Below are 21,816 nucleotides of genomic sequence, written 5' to 3' on the forward strand. Positions count from 1 at the left end.
ACATTAACTCACCAACGCAACTGTGTCTGATGAAGGGCCAACCCCGGCAAGTTTCTCCTGCAGGCGGTGCTGAGCTGGCCTTCATAACAGATAGTTAGACATCTCGCGGATTAGCGATGCCTTATGCCTTTCTAGCAGTACAAACTCCACCAGGGTTGGTCCTTCACAATGCAACGTTAAGCGGTGAACTGAAACGTTGGGATTCTTGAATTTATTAACTGAAATAACAAGCATGTCTTAATAGGGAGTCACCAAACCCACATTGAGCATGTTTACTAACGGGATCGGCACATTTATATCATGTTATCATGTCATAGTGCGTTCTGTGGTACAGTTGGGAATGGAGTCGGATGCCTTTTGAGATGCACCAAAAACCTGTTGTAACCGATGGATCACGATGATTATGCCTTTTTTTTCACCATGTGATAGAACTTTTTCAGCATCTGAATGCTGCCAGCAATGCTGACTTGCCGAAGGTCCCGCTTTGGCATCTCGGCAAACCACTGGCTCTCACAAAATAGTCCATTTTACGGCATGCTGTTCATAATCTGCTCACTAACGTCATTTAATATAAAAGACGGATAATTACGTCGTCGTGTTCACTGAAGCTGCATGTATTATGACACATTGAATGTACGGTGTTCATGTTTTCCCGGTGGGCTGTCTCTAACAGGTATTTTCACCATGATTTAGCAAAGTGCAAGACCACCTTTATTGTTGGACTGAAAGTATAGTCCTGTGTTTCCCAACTCTGATTGTAAACCTTTGCAATGCTACAGGCGACATTCAGGGACTCGATGATCTTCTTATCCTTCATACTGCTACATGATCGACAATCCACAGTTCAGCGTGTTTCATATTTAATATATTTAATATCTAAGCTGTGTTTTATTAGTTGTGCACTTTAAAATAATGTATAATTCCTCTTTACCAATCACCTTTTTAACAATAAAGTCCATTAAATCAGTGAATATGACATAAATATCATATTACATGGCGGGCTATTATATTTAGGGGTAAAAGAGTTAAATAATTGTTATTTAAATGAGATTTGAGGGTTTATTCACTGCCTTTAACGCCAAATAAACATACAAATAGAAGTCTAACAGTAATTGCTACTTCTCATTAAACACATTAAATACATTTAAATAGCTACATAATGAGAATACATTTGGTGCATTTGCCTCCTGTTTGCAGACACCCGCTTCAGCCTCATATATATATATATATATACGTGTAGTCGAGCTTATGGTTTATTTAAAGTGTACCCGTTTTCCATAACATGATCACATTTATTGGGGTGCGTTCATAAAGAATTTGCCTAATCGCAAAGGATATTTTTAAATACTGTAAACGCATGCACTGAAAATATAACGGTGGGGAATACTCCTGTACTTTAATTCAGGAGGGCTACGACAGGGTTAACTCTTCGATGCACTCTTTTTTTTTTTTCAACGTCCAACATGAATTTAGTAGACTTTCGTTTTAGAGCTGACATGGCATCCAAAGCAATATATCTCCTTCCGTAGTTTGATCCTTACCAGCAATATTAAAGAAATATATAATTTATGATGATTATAGAAACAGTTTGTGTGCTGATAAAGTCCTGGTTTTAGCATTGCACTAACCTTGTGACTGAGGATCTGTTTATTGTATATCTGTATTGAGTGATAAATGTTCGCCGGCCACAGTGATCACATCCCTTCTACCTTACGTGTCTTTTCGTCTTTCCATGTAAAATGTAATTCACTCACAGGTACTGAATGTCTATTATACGGTATAAGCATATGTTTGTTTGAGAATTGTGCCTTGGCTTTCATGATGTCTGAATTCTGCTTTACTTGAAACATTAAAGACGTACGATGACAAAAAGTCAGCTTCCCGGTGTGTCTCTTGCATGCAGTCATGGTGGGTGATCTTACTTCTAGTGGTTCTCAAAGAAGGCTTTTGGAAACCTATAAGGATCCAGAGAGGGACGGTGTCTCCTTCAAACTGAATACATGTAGACTGCTTCAATGTTCATGAGACGTTAACAAAATCCTTCAAGTTGGTGTTACCTGTTTGGAAGCTCTTCTGAATATCTCTGCCTCTCTTAGTCTGATGTTGGTGAAGATCAGAGACATCCGTCTTGCTGAAGGAACCTGAAGCTCCCATATTTTGCCGAAACCCATTTGAAGTGAACATGGTCGCTGCCTGGCAATGGTTTGGTTTATCTTGGCAGTGTACTTATTAAATGGCCCAGAGTTTTCAGCTGTGCTACTCCTTGTCTTAGGGAATGCACATAAAAAGGTTCATATATGAAATGAAACAATATTACAGCACCATGCCTTCCAGACTGATGCCACGTACAGTGCTGTCATTTAGTGAACCACCCATGCTGTTTCTTGGGTATGCGAAAGCTTAACGGTGAGTTTTTTCTCTGTAAATGTATGTCTGACAAGTTTAAATATTTCACATCACAAAAAACACCATCAAAAATGAAAGTACCCCAGCTGCCAAAAATATCTTCCAAATATAACTGCATTATAAAGGGCTTTCTTTCAACGAACTCTCACTTTAGTGAATAAAACACCAAATGACTGAATTCAAGAAACCTGTACAATTCAACGCCATTTAGAATGACATTATTTCACACAATGTTACAAGACGCCTGCCTTACTGTTATTTATCGTTTTATGTAGCGCCATCATATTCCGCAGCGATGCACAATAGGTAAACAACATAACGTAGTGCATAACAGAAACAAGAGGTAAGGGGGGCCCTGCTCATATGAGCTTGAAAGACCCCCCCATTTTCAGACTTTACAGAGAAAGAAACGCAGCTATAGGCAGGTTGTCTTTAATAATGAATGCTCATTCTTTCAGGAGCAGCAGAGACACTGAAGATGTAATGTCAGAGCGTTTAAATATTTACAATCATCTATATAACTCCGTCCGTGACCCCTTGCGGTTACCCTACATTTCTCCGTCCAACAGATGGTGCCAGATGATTTCAATACAGGGTGTTTCTCATTAAATCTCTTTTGAGCGCATGCGCTGTAAGCCATACGCGGGATCATTCTCTAACGCTATCCAACAATCGCCTGCTTTACAGCGTGCAAGCAATGAATAATGTTACAAGCAGTGAACAGTGCTACGGAACTTGATGGCGCTATATAAAACAATAAATAATAATAATAATAGTGGTTTGGTTCATCAGCCTGCACTCTATAAAACCCATAACAGCAAATAAACCTATTAATAATAATTACTTAATAATAATTAAATGAAGTAATATACAGAAAATACATATTTTTTATAACATTTGCGTCTATTATACTTTCTTTTTAACCAATCATGTGTTGGCTCCAGCTATCTTTATGGCACAGAATCATTTTTTTATTATTATTATTAACTAACTAATTCTAAAAAAGCCCCAGCAAGGTTTTCTTGGAATACTAAATCATATAATGCCCTGTCGGCAAGGTAGAATCTTATCAATCTGCAAAAATACATTATTTTACAAAATGTAAGGTTTTTGATTATTATTGTAATAGTAAAGGTTTGTCCATTTCACTATTTTTTTTTTCTTTTTTAAAAAAAAAAAAACTCTAATCATTGAGGCTTTAACATGCTATTTCTGTTAATTATTGTTTAAAGGGTTGTTTTATCTATTTTAAACGGAGTACAAAACATTTAAATGGCAGGGACAGCCCCGGGCATGGAAACATTTTCATCGTTCTTTTCGTCTGCCAAACACAACGTTAATCAGCCTGCAGGAATCTAACGTTAAGTAAGTTTATACGCTGGGCTAAAGTGACATCAGTCCTGTAGTAACGATTCCGTGCATGCGCTGAGATGGCTGATTCTGGACGCATTTTCTGGTGATGCTGCCGGCCGTAATGTAATAATAATTACCCAACTGTTTCATTTAATACCTTTAAGGCATCGGATACTAGTAAATAGTGGTGTAAAAATGTTAATGTGATCACAGCGCATGGATTCCACAACTGGGCTATTTGGCTTTCTTTACAATTCATCATATTATAGTATTTGATTAGAACTTGAAGCCCTCTTCTAAAATATTAACTCTTGAGTGTTGGGGGATTATTTCTTTAAAAAAAAAAAAAGGGGTACATAGAGCACCATGTCCTGGTCACTTGAATGATCACGTTCAGTTACTCATAGAAGCAAAGAGCACCACTTCTATTCTGTGGTCTTCAAAAAAAAAAAAAAAAAAAAGGGCTTGGTGAATATATATATATATTGGGCTAAACAGTCCAAAAACTTGCTTACGGTTATAACTTCTTAATATATAATTTTTTTTTAAAATGTTTTTCCCCATATTTTTGAAGTTTGGTATTTGACATTGTGTCTGGGTGTGTTTGCACCAGTTCTAAAATATGTTAAAATGTCAATGAAGAGCGGGTCCATTATATGCTGGGATACGATATCATCTGGGAAACATAACTGAATATAATTTATTATATATCTATATATTAACTATTAGGTCAAGCCCCACTGCCTCCTTCTTTTATATTCTCAGTTAATATATTTCACTGTACCATCTAGGATAATAAAAGAATAATATTCCCTTAAAAAAAACGTATTTAGTGATTTTTCAGTTCCCAAACCCAGCTCCTGCTTTTATTATCTAAATTTGTAAGAGAAGCGCAATGTTCGTAGGGGAGTACTGAGGTTGAGCCTCTAGAGGGTAGCGAAGAAATGGCCAAGTAAGCTGTGTAAGAAAAACAAAATACATAGTCCTGTAAAGCATATAAAACAAACAAAAAAAACAAAAAAAAAAAAAAAAGTTATCCTTTAAATATTATTACAATATTGTTTCACCATCATGACAGAATACTTTTTATTGGGTTTTTTTTTCCAATGAACATTTTATTTTTTTAGGGCTTTTCTATTTACCATGTAAAGTCATGAACAGCATTTATTTCTGTTATACTTTTTTGTGTAATACATGTTGGCCAGAATCGCATGCATACTCCGTACTCCGATATTTAGATGAGAAAAGGCACTTCATTAAAAAAAGGCACTTTTGAACCCTTCATTTATGGGCACCGTTTAAAGCCAGCCATTTGCCGTAAAGTCTCTTCTTAGTTCCTTTATCTCTGGTTCTGTGAGAGGGAGAAGCGGAGAACGGCAAAACCCTCCGTGATAACCAAACCACTCCATGGCTTGCTTCACACCGGGTATCCCAAACTTGCGCGTCACCTGCATAAAAAAAAAAATGAAAAAAATATTAATTAAATATTAAAATATTAATCTCTGATTGGCTCGCACACCGATGATCCAAATTATTATCCAACCCATTGGGTTGAAAGCATTTTATCTTCACAATTTTAAACAATACCAATTTATCTGCGATGTGTTTCATCCATAAAGGTAAAGAATATCAATTGGGCATCATATGACACGGTTCATGAATTATGATCTCGGCAGAGTTTCGATGTGTATCTGTCACAAGGAAAGTGTTCTAATTAAAGTATTCAGTGGCAAAACGGTAGAGGGCTGTTGGGAGGTGGGGAGTTGATGACCATTAGTGCCACGTATAGCGAAATCAGTGCTAGAAGGTACGCAATGCATTGCCCGGCCCTTTTTTCACTGGAAAGGTCAAAGCTTCAATAACATGTTCAGAGTGTGTTTACCAAGCCGTTCTAAATGTGAAAACCAATTCGAAGATCCACGGCCATAATTTAAATAGCTCCCTCGGTTAATTACAGTCAGTCATGTCCTATAAATACGCTGAACAATTGATGTGCGTGTCTTGTGATCACAGCAATGTGGTGGAGGTTCAGCAGGGTACATTATGTCGTGTGTCCGTCTCGGGCCTTCTAGTAGCATTAATGTTCTACTAATGAGTCTGGCATACCACTGGCCATGTTTTCTCAACTGCTTCACGGCAGCTCACGGACATCTGATCTTTCATATAATAAACCCATGCATGGCACTAAAGCTTTAATAGACTGTAAGCTCACAAGCACAGGGCCCGGTTTCCCTCCTGAACGAGTGTTTCTTCACCTATAGTATTACTTTACTGTTATTGGTAATTTTGTATGCTGTCTATTTCAAGTTATTGTTCGTTTTCACTCTCAGCTACTGTAATAGAGCTACAGAATCTGCTAGAGCCCTGTTAATGTAATTCAATTAAAACCCCCCACATGTAAACAATACAACATATTATATTAAATATAATGCTCAAGAATGACAGGAACTGTAAAACCCTAAAATTATAAAGAGGGCCTTGCTATACACACACAGTGTATCATTAAAACACATTATATTATATATTATATATATATATATATATGTTCTGCCTACATTTAACAACTTAACAAATAAAAACAGCCATTACGACTTTTTTTTTCCATTGGTTATCTACAAAGTGATCCCTGGATTATTAAAGCTGCCCTCTTTACCCTCTAACAAGATGAATAACCCCTCTGGCTTTGTCACATCTTCCTTAAACGAGTGAAACCGGCTTAATGATGCTAACTGGACGGCAGCCAAGAGGACAGCTGCATCGGCCATTAGCAAGCGAAATACCAGCTGTGATCACATACACCAACTGGGCTCCATCCCGGTTCTGGGTGAGGTTCTGTCTGGTATTTTCTAACCAAATGTCAGAGTGAATGGCCTGAAGTCAATGCGCATGAATATAACGACAATGTCGCATGGTGAGAATACATTATTACACTTCTTGTTCTTGAGAAATATTTTGCTGCAACAGATTTAAAGGGCATCTCATGTGGAAAGCTTGGTGGCCCTTTACTTTTCTGCCAAGTATTAAACTATTTTGGAAGCTCTTGGTCAGGAGAACAGGGAGTATGAGAGACATTGTGGTTTGCTTACTAAAGAGAGAGTTGGTTTCCGCTCATTGACTTCATAATGAGGGTCCAAGCTTCTGCTCCAGGAAGAGCTTGGCCGGCCCTGTATAATCTATGGATTTCTCCAAAGTCCCTTCACCCATTGAATTATGCATTATGCAGGGCCAGCTCAACCTTTCACACTGGCGTAACTTGTTGTCCCTTCATAGCGGATCTTTCACAGTAATTATAGTCTAATTGATGTTAAACACAGAAACAAAAGAATCCGAATAATCCTAAATCCCACCAAAAAGTCATTCTTGGAGTATATCTTCCTCCTTTATGTATGTGTTACCAGGTGCCACCTTACAGTCACCCAAATACGTTATTTTGTGTGAGATGACTAAGAAAACCCTGAGAGTTCTGGTCTTCAGTCTATGACAGTCTCATATCTCTTCCTTTGAGCCTTCAGGTAGAATGACCACCAGGATTTGGGATTACACTCGATAGCCCAGCTCTAGGGCCAAACCTACTCGTAGTCCAAGTTCAGGTCAAAATGGCAGGAAGGCGAGTTCAGGTGAAGTCCAAGTATCAAACCAAAAGGTTTGGGTGGCCACAAAGCCAGACGAGGTCAAGAATACAAGTGAATTAACTGAATGGCTTATTGCGCAGGGATGGCATGCAGCTTTTGTCACATTTAAATAGTTTAGCTGTGAAATGTCAGACCCAACCGCAAAATCACAACGCTGTGACGCACACAGAGTAACACATTAAGGTGACACAAAAGACCCAATGAACACAAGTGAGAAACACTAGAAATGCCTCTGAAGATGGTAACAAACAGTAACCTTACAGCAGCGTTTGGTTCTATGAGTCGGTGCTGCAATTCCTTGGCTTCTTTCCACTGAGAATTCAGACACAGCCTTTCCAATTCACACAACTGGGCACCAAGGATGTTCCCAAGAGCGCAAATACCTCCAACGGCACCTACAGGGCAAACAGAAACAGGGATTGTCCGGTTATTAATAACGTTGCATGGAAAGAAAGTCAACTTAGACAATTCTAATTAAATAAACCTACATCGTCACAGCATGGCCCCCACATGTCCCATGATAGCCACACATGGGACGGTCCACGTCCATGAATGACGGGATGATAATGTACCAAAAAATGGTAACAATGTTTAAGGTTTCACTATATTCCACACTGTATTTGATGACAAACATTACACTCTTGTAACTAAATGCAGCATTAAAAACATAATCCTTAGTAATCGTGACTACTTAAATCCTTCCAAGAAATTATTATTTAATGAAGCAAATATTCAGATTTTTGTTAGGAACACTTAATTATCACATGACACACAAGCAGACACCGATAGGTCGTTAGAGAAACAAAGAAAAGCTTCTTAAAGTTTTTTATACTTCATTAGACATACAGATGAAATATTAAAATGACAAATCAGGTTTATTTGCTGAGAAAACACAACTAATGTTGCGTCTCAACGAAAGATCTCCTTTAAGGGATGAATTAGGGTAACTAACTCGCCGTGGCCCCTGACACATCAGGACGGGCAGATACTCTGGCAGTTGAATGTGTTTTGCAGGCGGCAGCACGTCCGTGTATGAGTCTGGTTAATCATTAAAGAAATGATCAAACATCCCTAAAGCTGGGGGGGATGATAAGATCCCAACGCGTTGTTTTGTTGGGCAGCTACAGACCCTGAACTTTTCCCCAATTTTGGTAGAATTGTTTCAAATAATCTAGAAGATTATAATCTAAATGTAGATTTTTATTTGTTTACTTGTTATTTTAAAGCTTGTATTGCAATAAATGCAGTGATATAAGTACAATAGGTATGAATATACTCTGAATAAAAGTCCCTGCCCCAAAGAGCTTACAGTCTACGTAGTTTTCTTGTGCATTGAGATGGGTGCCATAGTTGTGTGGTTTATTAATAATTTGATACTTTAGTGTCGTTAAATACACTCTATGTTGCTGCAGTTCAATGCTTTAATGACTACCTCCCTTCAACAGTTCTTAGTGCTCCAAAAGTTCAAATCCATAAACCACTCGGAGATAACTTTAGTAAATCGCAAGTGTTCCTCAACTTCAAATGTGTTCTCGGCTAAGTTCATTCCGAGTAACACCCTTAGAGCCTTTAAATAAAGTGACGGGGGTGGTGGAAGGGTAAAATACAATAGCTGGCACTCAGCTGCTGGTAATTTGTCACCGCGTCTTTAGGGATCAGGTGGTGTTTCTTGAAGGCTTTAAGAAGAGTATATCTCCCTCTGGACACCTACTGCTGCCTGGTGAGGCCATCAACGTTGAAACTCACTTGAAGTAGTCATGGTGCCTACAATTATTCGATGGTAGTTCCAGAAATTATTTTTTAAAAAGGTAAACGTTGCAAGAAAGAACAATGTTGAACGGCTTCATCTTTATCACCGCTCTCTGGTGTATTATGCAAATCAGTCCCTGCGCAAGCAATAATCCATGGTGTCAACGGCTGAGTTTCTAACACAAAAAGCACCAGGTCATCCAATGTAAAGTTGCATTCCCTTTGGTTACCCAGCTTGGGAAATATATTCTCGTGCCCAGGCCTAGACTGACCTTTGGCAAAGCAGACAAATGCCCAATGGCATCTCCCATGTACCTTTATTGCCACTTGTGCAGTTGGTCACATGTGCTAGCGGGTGCACATACGCCATTTTATCAGCTGACCTTAAAGTGTCAAGGTTGATTTTGATCCCTATGCCTGATCAAGACATGGTGGAAAAGGGGAGGATATGGGGTATTCAGTGTTAAGTCACATCTCCACCTATAATGATGTATAATATGACATCATGATGCGACCCACTTAACGCGAGAGAAGCTGCGTGTGATGTCACACGTTCCACATAATGCGATTCCCTGAGAGCTTAACATTTAAGCTCCCAAATGTTACAATGCATCATGAATGGACGACCCCAGTGAACATCTCCTACAAGAAGCCTTGGGCTAAACCAATGAGATCTCTTGAAAGCATGACACCGATTTAGTTTTAACATGGCTGGGCTCATCACAATGCCTATAACGCCTAGGCTCTATAGATATTTGTTTTCATCTATGCAGCGCTTTAGTTTCTAAATAGTATCTGGTAACACAATAATGCCATCATTTACCATTCATAGTAAATTCCTTTCCAGTATCCTTCGCTGTCAACAGCAAAAAGCCATATTCTGTGTATTTAAGCCTTTAATGCTCCCCAGAGCAGGGGCTTTTAACTCCACGGGACCACCAACCATGCAGGTTCTTGAGAGATCTTCACAATGGCACAGATGGAGCTGTCACATCGACGAGATATTGATTGATCCACCTGTGCTCATTCAAGCAGATCCCGCAAAGCTGCACTGTTGGTGGTCCAGGGGACAGCAGCTAGAAATCCCTGGCGTGGAATACGCAGATAAAATCATTCCGGTGTAATGGTTCTTTTACGCGTTGTTTTTAAATAATCGGTTATATACGCTTAGGGGTTCCCGGCAGGTAATTAAATTACAATAAGCTCATTAAGCAAGAAATACATCAAACGAGCATAAAGGGAGTCATTATACCTGTTGATTTATTGACATAGTTTAATAAAATCTCCTACATATTAGTAATAATAATAATTAGCCAAAGGAAATGTTACAAATTAAACCATTTTTTAAACTAAACTAGTTGGGTATGGTCATTTAAAGCATAGTTTTTAGGATTTTTACACGACTTTTGTCATTTATTTAGTTCGTGTGATCTTTAATATTTTACCTTCTTTACAAAAGGATAAATCTGTTAGTTTTTGCTTTATCTTCAGCCTCCATAAATAATGCGTGATATGAACTTCAAATAAGCTTTAATTATGTCATTCCATGGAGGTGAAGGCTGACACTTGGACCTGTTGGCTGTAAAATGCCGTAAAGCAACACTGTGTGAGGTTCATGGAAAGGTGGAAAAATATATTATTTATTATTATCTTTTACTTATATAGCGCCAACAGTTTACGCAGCGCTTCATACAATACATATATTCAAGGGGTCTGACAAGACGAGAATTAAAGGTCTAAGACAAACCGATACATTAGGAGGAGAGGCTCGGTTCGCAAGCTTACAATCTTGACAAGGAAGATTCCCGTCATTAAAGATGCGTTCATCTTTTGTTCAAACATTGGTTGGTTTGGACTAAAAAAAGGGAATTAAATGAACCAAATGAACAGAATACCAGCTAGTAATAAAAATAAGAACTGGCGGTATCATTCCTTTCCATCATGGTGCTTTAGTCTTCTGTATTTTATTTCTGTTAGAGACAGAGTGACGTTACTGTATCTGTTCTCTAGTCCTTTGTGACGTGTGATTGACAGACACCATACAGTGACCTCTCATCTGTTTCACGAAGCAGCGATCTGATTGGGTCTCGCAACCTGCGTCAATCATCCTCCCTGACACGGCGCGCCGAGAAGCGATGTCATCTCCCCGGGAGCTACCGGCCACAAGCCACAAGCAACGTACATGTGTGTGTGTGTGTGTGTGTGTGTGTGTGTGTGCGTGTGCGTACATGTGTATATGTGTGTATATGTGTGTATATGTATGTGTATGTGGGGGGTAAAAGAGGTTAAAAGAGAAAAGGGCATAGAAAAAAGGGATGAAAAGATGTCAGAAAGTGAGGTGGAAAAAGAGACAAAAAAGACAAGATACAGAAAGCAGCGTAAAATGGGGGGAAAGATCTTGATAAAGGCATGAAATCTAGAGAAGGGGCCCTTCTTGCATAATGAGAAGGGGCCCTTCTTTGTAATGCCCCAATTTATAGCTCTGAGCAAAGTGTTGCTAGCTCCTCTGGCACTCACAGGGTGAAGTAGGTACAGTCCCAGTGTCATCGTGTCAACCTGAGACCCCCGCAGACCGCCTCACGGCATGTTTCGCGTGCCACTGCTGGCTTTATAGAGGTGACCCTGATTTCACACAGGCTTTGAAAATTACTCCAAAGATGCCATTCCACAGATAGCATACCCACATGCTCAGCTCTCACATCGTGTCCTCTGTAACGGACGCGGATCGGATCTCCGGCGTTGGAGAATCGCGGCACCCAACACACAATGTCTTTCTCAGAATGATCTGAAAATCCCCAGAGCTTTTCACGGAACGTTAAGACCTTCTATGTGGAACGATGATAATGTTTAACCAAACGTTCTGTGAAACGCTCTTAAAAACATTGTCCATCAATGATTTCAACAACTCCTATCTGCATTCACCGGTCATTTCCCAGAAAATAATATTTTTAGGTCTACATTCCGCATATGATAAGATAAAGTAATAGCGAGGCTTAAAATCTATTTATGTGATATTTTTCAGCTTGTACAGAGTTTTAAGATATTCATTAAACCCTGTAGATTCAGATTTTATCTTATTCTTACATTTTTGCTGCTGTTTTTTTTTTTTTTGCCTCGTCTATTTCATTTTTTTGAGCTTCTGTGTAAGCCTTGGTTCTTTAAATCAACAGATTAAAGAATAATACAGTAAATCACCTGAATACTCAAATGCAGCCTTGTATGCAAATGTGCTGCCTTGCGTTATAATAAGTAATTTGCATACGAGAGAAAAAAAGTTGTGTCACAAAGTTAAATGCTAGCAGGTTTTAAACCATTTTTTCTATGGCTTTTCTGGTAGTATATATATATAAATTGAATAAACGTGTTCTATTTCCACGTTATCGTTCTCACAAGAAAAGACAAGCCAGCCTGGCTTTTTAGTAAGGTTACTCTTTTAAGGCAGTTAATGATGTCTATGGAGGGTATGCTGATCGCCCAAGAGGGTGATCCCCCTACTTTTTGTACCAGGGAGACTGCTGCCCCTGGACCTGCTGATCATATAATGACGTCAACAAGCAACCTCATATTATATATATATTATTTCTTATATAAGTCCTTCCCAAACATAGTTAAAATGCTGATGGGTTCCCATTACGAGCCCACTTACCTACAGAGTATCCGGGCAGCAGAAAGCCGGCAGATCCACACAATACCTGGAACCCAGAATTTTGGGTTTTATGACTAATAAGACCGATACGAGTGACCTGAAACATTAAAGAATAATATTACAATCCACTCCTTATTTATTCATAGCCTTATCATATGTTAAAAAAAAAAAACAATCAATACAAACAGCACCAGAATCCTTTTTTTAAGTATATATAAATCAAACATGTCATGGATTCTGCTTGCACTAGTGGTTTCTATGATGTTAAGTAGATTTTCTCAGCCAACCAGATTCATAAACTTGATGGCATAAGATAAATCAATAAGTAATGTCAGCCTAGTATACAATGCAATTTCCAGTAACCGAAGACTAACAGGAACCAGCACACCCGCCATCTCTTTACGGGTTACCCTAGAACCTAGAATTCCGTAAGGTACCAAACGTGTTACATTACGTTAGCTATATAATAGAATGTAAATCATTTTATTGTTATACTTATCTCGAATTTTATATATTTCTAAATTATAACACTCCGCAAGAAGGGAGAAAACTAGGTTAAAGGGTTAAAAGATTGTTTGAAAAAAGCCAACCTTCTTCACAGACCAGACAGAGAATATATAATAACAGAATAATTTGAACTATGCGCCCTCTGATGTGTAATACACCATCCAAACCACCCAAAATGTCAGATCCGTTTCCCGGCTATGATTTAATGGGCTGTAATCTGAAATTCAATCTAGGATTAAACCTACTCTGTTCCTCTCATTACTTTTCCTCCCCCGTGTTTTTCAGTAAGACCTTTGTCAAGTAGATGATTTAAATAGTTTCTCTCGCGGTAATGGCGTATCGTATGCTGATCAGAGCCCTGGCTGCATACAAAAACCATATCACAAAGAGCTTTCCTGTACAACCGCCTAAGAAGAACGGGTTGTACTTTAATATGCAGTCTTTAATAGGTTAAAAAATAAATAAAAGCACTTGTTTTGGGGAGAAGCTTCAGCTCCTGCCTCCTCTGTGGTTTGACGATTCTCAACACCGATTGGCTGCTTAAAACAGCCAATCGGTGGCAGGAAAGCGCTTTCATTGAGTGCTTTCCAGGAATGTGCACGGGGAGTCTTATTAGACCCTACAATGGTGGCCGAACCAGTGCTGGAGCCGGGTTGCAGTATGGGTACCACGTATCAGGAGATGTGTTTAAGAGTTTATAGCTACTACAGACTATTACGGTATTACTCTGGCTGTGATTGTCAGTAAACGCCCTTCTGGGGTTTTTTTACCTCTTTTTTTTACCTCTTTAGCGTTACGCTTGGTCTCCTGGACTCATAGAAAATACCCCATGATTAATGCCACCACTTCATTCAGTTAACCTTCTGATACGCGACATATTCCTAACCTGAATATGTATAAATATATAAGACCCATTTATGTTTCTTTAAGAAATACTATAAAATGCATTTAACAAACATTTATAGCCAAGTGAGGAAAACGTAAGTCCAAACGCATTATATTTGGTCATAAGACCCCCTGCAGCCCCGGGGGTTTATTGGGCCTCCAGGTCTTAGGGTGCCAAGAAAGCCCCCCCCCCCGTGGAGAAATACCCCCTTCAAATCTGCCCTAATTACACAGGGTGCTTAAATCCAGAGGAGGGCATATACACGGGTAGGGGGGTTCTTAGGAAATAAGGAAAGGAAAGGTCTGACCCAGACCATTGACTGAAGCTTGAAATTCTCTTTCGATGGGAAGAAAATTGCCAGAGACGTAAAAAAAGTGAGATTGGCTCCTTTTCTAGTTCACTTTTTTCTGCTACATAATGCGATAAATAGATGCTCTGTCTACATTCTCATGTAATTATGGTGCATTTTCTCTTTATTTTTTCAACACCACCATTACCTAAAAGCCTCATACTGCATCCCACTTTTTCCCGGCACACGCAGAGATGAGCAGCTTGAGATATCCAAGAGGTGATAAAACGTATCGAAGTACTCAGACATTCCAAGAGGGCGCCAGCGAAACTCACAAACCTGGAAGTCTTCCCAAAAAGTGTTCGATAAGCGAGACGGGATCTAGAAAGTCATTCATATCGAAACCCCCTGACTATCCACGCAGCAATGTCGGATATCTGCACACGTGTAGACACCATAAGACCTCGGGAAAACCATCTTCACCCGCTCCCAACGCATCCTCCCCTAGTACACGCGTTCAGGATTGAAGTGTGACCTTCTATGACATCGGACACCTTTCCAAATCTGCCACTGATTATAACTTTATTTACATTGTTAATGGTGATTTTTACTAATATTAATATTTTCATTTTTAATTACATTTTACAATTTTATTTTATTTATTTTAATTATTTTTTAAACAATACTTTTCCTTCAGAATGTTGATGCATAGAACAGAAAAAAAAACCACTAAAAATTAGAAGCAGGACTCACGTCTCCTCCACTATCCTTGATGCCAATGATGTTAGGGTGCTGAGACAGTGTAACGATAGCATCCACTGGTAGATCCAGACCCGTGTTTCCAGGGACGCTGTATAGAACAACTGGAACAGGAGAAGAATCTGCTACCTAAAATAACAATAAAAAAAATAAATTACCGAGGCTGGTAGACAAATGGAACTGCCTCCCATCAGGAGTGGTAGAGGCCGATATAGTAAAGGAATTTAAGCATGCAAGGGATGGGCATAAAGCGATCCTAAATCTAACAAGGACTGATTAAGACGCGCGTGTTAACATCGGGAAAAATGGCCAAACTAGATGGGCTGAATGGTTCTTATCTGTCACCATTCATAAATATGAATCCATGTCTGCAGAACGTTTAATCTTCCCCTTGGTTTGTTCTATTTGTCAGATGTGATGCCATAAGAAACATTTATCCAATACAGGGCAGTTGGGAAGGGCTTAGATAAACTGGGCCGTCAGTGTAACACGGATCACATGATCCTGGATCACATGATCCTGTAAAAACCTCTCTATAGCATACTCGCAAACACTTCCTTCCTGGATTCTGGGACAGTGTGGGCGGGACCTAAAGGGGGTGGGGCCATACACTCTGCAGAATTGAGCGAGAGGCTACCCAGTACAGATACTAGGTAGCTTGGAGCTCACTTACAAGCATTTAGGCCGTGTGTGTCCTTGATATACACAGTTAAAATGCCATGCTGCCGGTGCTTATTGTAATGCACGGTGCATAGGCAGGATTGATATGCCGAATTTGATGGGACTGAACCAAAAAAAATGGGACTGTCCTGGGAAATACGGAACTGTTGCCAGCTATGGTACAGAATACGAACTTCTCTTAGACCTCACATATTAGCTATGGCGAGACGACTTTGTTCCAAATGCTAAACGCAGATCCTACTGGTAATTATGGCGTCTCTTTCAAATCCTGGACCCATTGAGGTTAAGATGCTGAGGTTATCAGACATGTCTTGGAGTATAATCCCTTCATTCCTTTACTATCAAACTCCAGACCTGCCAACCGCAGCTCAACAAGAGCCTTCCTCGTTAAATAAAATACCTCCCTGTAACACGAACCCTCGGCCGTAACCGCTAATGAAGCAAATAACGCATTTCATGTTACAGGGCAGGGTGATCAGGCAGAGACTACATAGTGTGAATTGCACAGCCATGAGAGATCATTAGTAAGTAGCTCATACCTCTGACCCCCACAGGGATGAAGTAATCTCTTTTATTACTAATTTGCATGGCCTTCATTAAATGAAAGAGTATACACGATTACACCGAAAACCCTGTTGGCTTAAACCATGGAAGACGTCTCCAAGGAAGTCTAAAGGGCAACAGTGAATATATTAATCATTTCCTAAAGTCCTCAGAATACCTTACGGTAATGCTGAACGAGAGCGCTGCTGGTCATCCTGCCTCGGTAGTAACACGGGGTCACCACGAGCACCGCGTCCGCTCCACACTTAGCCATTTCTTCTGTCATCTCAATCGTGGCCTGGGTCGCTTTGTAAGGAGAAGAATATACAGAAAGGCGGTTGCTGCTAGAATATTAATGACCAATACTAACACAAAACCCCAAAAATCACCTATCTAAGGCATAAATATAAAATTAAAGCCGTTCATATAATATACAATAAGGTTTTCACTGGCTTCGGGAGTCAGAGACAAATAATAAACCTAAGATTTAAAAAGAATAACCCAGCGCTCTGATCTGAGGCCTTCACCGCCTCTTCTTTCTTTGTCTGGCAGAGGAGGAATATTTTTGAAGATGTCTTTGCCTTCGGAGTATTTGGTCCCATCAGTTTTGGCAAAACAAACCAAAAAAAACAATTTTTTGGCACACAGGTGTCAATCTTCCTTAAAAGCCCCTCCTTATGTTGAGTAACCATCTCTATGGTAACAGTAATAATAGTATGGGTCCCTTTAAGGTAGTTTGGCCCTTATGCCGTGCAGCTGCTGGATCTCGTTAGTTTGTCCCTGACCTTAGATACGGTTATAAATATCCAATCTCCTTCTGGCTCTGGAGTCCCGGAACCCATAATTATTACTGAAGAATATCTGCAAACTTTACATATTGGACACAATCTCACGGTTACGTCCGATGAGTTACTGCTTATCCATTTGAGTGACAGCCGTTCCAAAATGGTGTCTTTATTCCCATCTATGGTTGGTCCTCATGACTTGGTATGATGGTAAACTATAGATAAAATTTAAAGTCTGCCGTATGTAAGACTTTTTAAAAACATTTCTCATAAATAAACCTTCCATCTCCTTTATTCAATGTGTGGAAGGATGCGTTCTAGTTTAGATCACCCAAGGCCACTTTTCTGATAACTTTTGTAGTGTAAGTCCTCCAATTTTGTGTACTTTTTAAAATTCATATAATTTATGGCTCTTACTTGTCCAAGGTTTGTTATTTATATATATGTTATGATACTGCTCGCTCTTATTTGTTTAAATGAAAGAAGAAAAAGCAACAATTTTACATCACCTTCATATGACATCACATACCAAGGACCACTCTGTTCTAAGAAGTGAAGTTGTTTTTGACACTGTTGGAGGTAAGACCAGCACTAGTGCTCTCCTACGTCTCATCCCTTGTGCAGTACAACCAGCCTTGGAGAAGTTGGCCAAAATACTTGGAAACTTCATAGAACTCATCAGTGATTGGAATCAGCTTGAAGCAAAGACTCTGGGGCTCGTGAAATGTCATGTATTTGCCCCAGAGTTCTCTTTTAGCTTTCATAAAATGTAAGATATCAAAGATAGAATATTAGATGAGGCGTTAGATATTTCTATATAAACTCACTTGCCACCTATGCCCTGGCTTGAATTCTGACAATGTTTAACCAGAACCTACTAGCATCTTAGATAGACTACTATTCGAGCAATACGGAAAGTTCCATGCTTCATCCTACAACTAGAACCCAAAAGGCCATACGTGGAGGGTTTTGGTGATGGGTTATAACGGTTCTAGAACCCATAAGGCCATACGCGGAGGGTTTTGGTGATGGGTTATAACGGTTCTAGAACCCAAAGGCCATACGTGGAGGGTTTTGGTGATGGGTTATAACGGTTCTAGAACCCAAAGGCCATTCGTGGAGGGTTTTGGTGATGGGTTATAACGGTTCTAGAACCCAAAGGACATACGTGGAGGGTTTTGGTGATGGGTTATAAGGGTTCTAGAACCCAAAAGGCCATACGTGGAGGGTTTTGGTGATGGGTTATAACGGTTCTAGAACCCATAAGGCCATACGCGGAGGGTTTTGGTGATGGGTTATAACGGTTCTAGAACCCAAAGGCCATACGTGGAGGGTTTTGGTGATGGGTTATAACGGTTCTAGAACCCAAAGGCCATTCGTGGAGGGTTTTGGTGATGGGTTATAACGGTTCTAGAACCCAAAGGACATACGTGGAGGGTTTTGGTGATGGGTTATAAGGGTTCTAGAACCCAAAAGGCCATACGTGGAGGGTTTTGGTGATGGGTTATAACGGTTCTAGAACCCAAAAGGCCACACGTGAAGGGTTTTGGTGATGGGTTGAAGTATTGCGTTCACTATAGTGAACATTACTATATTATCAAAGCACGTGTCTTACATTCACATCCTGAGCCCGCCAAAACAAGCTTGTCCTTTGGCACTGTCTTCCGAACCCTGCGGACAATCTCCAGCCTCTCGTCCTTGGTCAGGTACGCATACTCGCCGGTGGATCCCTGCACAACAAAGCCTGTGATAAAAGACACATGACGATGTTATCACACTATGTCCATGAAACCCACAATATGTGTGAACGTAACATATTGTATCTGCCTAACGAAGAATGCAGACATGTAGAAAAAGAAAATGCATTAGAACAGGGGAGGAATAAGTTCCTCCCCTGGAAGAGATCACTGTAACAGCACAGATTGCAAAGTGTATAATGGTCCTCGAATACAATAAATATATATAAATGTATATAAATAAAATCAATGTAAAAATAAATTATTTATATTTTATTCATTGATTTTTATAAATAGTTATTTTTATATCGATTTAATTTATTGTATATGAGAACCGTTGTACACGTTGGAGGTTTGGACCGTAGACCACTCTCCTGCCTTGCCCTTTGGTACCAAGTATTGGACCACGGCCTTGACACTTTTGGCTCTGCCAGCTTCTTACCATCTTGGTTTAATAGCGATCCAGAAGCGTAGGTGATCCAGATTGCAGAGCGCGTGACCTGACGGTGCGGAGATATGCAGCTTCAGAAGGAGAGGTGAGAGTGTACTTCCCATCAGGGGAAGCTGCAGTACCGAGCCCCTCCGCGTAATCAGATAGTGATCACAGACATACCAGAGAAGTCTCCGGCTCTTATCCCGAGTCCCAGGGTTTTTGCCCCAATCTCAGGGTGAAGGGGCAGATATTCAAATGTACCTTTAAATAAGTCAAGGTTTCCATGGGGACCGGTATTTGAGCCGTGTGGTGAGTAACTACATAGAAGCTGCATGATGGGCATCAAAGAGTTAACATCTAAACAGTCTCAGGGTCAGCTAGAAAGTTGTCAGGTATGGCCATCGGCAGACAATGCTTGCATCTCACGCACATGAAAAGCAGTCACAGTAAAATACTGTCAGTCACAGGCTATTAATTGATGATCTCTCTGTACGTGGCCTTATTCCTCCCCGTAATGAAGAAGGGGCAGTCATACGTGACACCCTATGTACATGTGTGCGTGGGAAGAGACAACTTTATTCAGCGTGACATCATATATATATATATAGAGAGAGAGAGTCCAAGACCCCCCCCCCGGACCCACCGCATACAGCTTTACTGCATTACCAATGCTAAGCAACAAGATGAAATCAATCAGCATTTTGAATAATATTAATAAATTAATAAATAGGAAAGGCGTGTATTCCTCACATGACAACAGGCCACGTGAAGACGACGCGGATAAACGGCCTTCGTTGGCTCCTTCTATGATTCATTTCCCCGTTCTGCGTACGGAGGTATGTTTAACGCTCAAATGCAGTTAAGGCATTAGTGTTATGAGGCATAGCTGCCAACTGTCCTATGCTTATAGATGGATATCTGTTAACTGGTGTAACATATGTTTGGCAGATCAGACCACATGAACATTTCCTATGAAGGAATCTATAACCTTCCGTTTTAACACCAAAAAAAACCCCTATATTTTCATATCCAAAGCAAGATACTAAAATAAATTAGTAATTAAATCATAATAATAATAATAATAATAATAAATAATAATCAGGACAGGTCTTAACCCACAAGGCACCGCAGGCATGAATATTCTTTTGATCCCAAAAGTCCTGCTTTGTCTTGTCGTTTTATTTAAACATTATGGTGACTTTTGGGGCTACAGAACGATCATGTGGCCCAAACATTCTGAGCTCTTGGAAAGGAGGGACTGCCGGGGTAGAAAGAGGGGTAACAGAACAGGGATTTGAGTCCTGATAAAGCCCAGGGGCCCCTCCACACCCGTCATCAGTGTCTGCCATGATGAGGATGAAGATGATGATGATGATGATGATGATCAGGGCAAATAAAGAAATCACATAACAAATTGGATTTAAGGAGCTCCTGTCCATAATTCTATGTTAAATTAATAATAATAATATGTTAAAAGCAGAATTATCATTATCATTGATGTATATGGCGCCATCGTATTCCGTAGCGCAGTACAAAGGGTAGTTCAATGCTGTTTCAATTTGTTTTCTTCCCACCATTTAGAAATCTATGCCCAGCCCCTCCCCCCCCCCGCTCCGTAGTATAACGATCTGCCGGTCGCTCACCGCGGAAGGGGATCTCTCCGAACCTCCGCAGGTTCTCCTCCAGGCCGGCATAGTCTATCTCCTCTCCGGCAGTGAAGGGGGTGGATATCGGAGGGTAAATGCCTTTGAGCTCCAGGGCAGGCCGCGCACGGAGGCTGAGGCTCCTGGCCAGGGCTCTGCGCCTTATTACCCGGGCACAGGCTGGGAGCAGACCGCTGAGCTGCATCCTGCCGCCGACTCTCTGCCGCTAGAGCCCCGGAGGGGAGCGGAGGGCGGCTGGGGGTCTGTTAATCATTAACGGGGGGGACTCCGTTATCTATTCACCGGCTGCGGACAGGCTGGATACAGAGTAACGAATAACTTCCGCTGTGAACGGGTTACCGCTGAGCTCTGGGATAGAAAGATCGGTCATCCGATTAACCCAGTGATGTACCTACCCGTGCTGCGCTCACCTGCGGGGTGTTTAGACGTTACATGAGCCTTAAAGATCTCAGAGGTCTCCTTTTCAGATATAACCCGATCAGCAGCTACAGGAGACCTGTTCTGTGCTGCTTCGGCTACTAGATATAGCTTTATATGCAGCATAAAACAAACCAAGGGCAGTAAGAATTAACCCTTTCTGCGCCTAGTCCCCATTGCATTAGGATGTGTCCTATTTATGGCACTTTTTTGGTTTCTGGATAGAAATGGCAACATCAGCGCCTGACCTCACAGACTCTGTACTGGATGAATGGGCAAAACTTCCCAAAGAAACTCTTGTGGAAAGTCTTCCCAGAAGAGTGGAAGCCA

At 40.4% G+C, this 21,816-nt stretch overlaps 1 protein-coding gene across 1 annotated transcript; it reads right to left on the reverse strand.

Moving 5' to 3' along the window:
- Positions 1–4,817: 4,817 nt before the first annotated feature.
- HOGA1 (4-hydroxy-2-oxoglutarate aldolase 1) lies at positions 4,818–21,290 on the reverse strand. The gene is made up of 7 exons (XM_053451234.1): positions 21,049–21,290; positions 18,852–18,980; positions 16,630–16,757; positions 15,222–15,356; positions 12,787–12,883; positions 7,653–7,786; positions 4,818–5,207 (listed from the first exon to the last, which is right to left on the reverse strand). Exons 1-7 carry the CDS (start codon positions 21,251–21,253, stop codon positions 5,058–5,060), a joined length of 978 nt encoding a protein of 325 aa, XP_053307209.1. The 5' UTR covers positions 21,254–21,290; the 3' UTR covers positions 4,818–5,057.
- Between the last annotated feature and the right edge of the window lie 526 nt (positions 21,291–21,816).

Source organism: Spea bombifrons, chromosome 11 (assembly GCF_027358695.1).
Source record: "Spea bombifrons isolate aSpeBom1 chromosome 11, aSpeBom1.2.pri, whole genome shotgun sequence".
NCBI classification, from domain to species: domain Eukaryota; kingdom Metazoa; phylum Chordata; class Amphibia; order Anura; family Pelobatidae; genus Spea; species Spea bombifrons.

What these genes read in the sequence shown, in the direction of transcription:
- HOGA1 (XM_053451234.1), bottom strand. Translation starts at nt 21,253, where the DNA reads ATGCAGCTCAGCGGTCTGCTCCCAGCCTGTGCCCGGGTAATAAGGCGC. An exon ending in TCAAGGATAGTGGAGGAGAC is followed by an intron (nt 12,884 to 15,221) that starts GTGAGTCCTGCT and finishes TTAATGTTTCAG; the next exon opens with GTCACTCGTATCGGTCTTAT. An exon ending in GCTGCCCGGATACTCTGTAG is followed by an intron (nt 7,787 to 12,786) that starts GTAAGTGGGCTC and finishes TTTGCCCTGTAG; the next exon opens with GTGCCGTTGGAGGTATTTGC.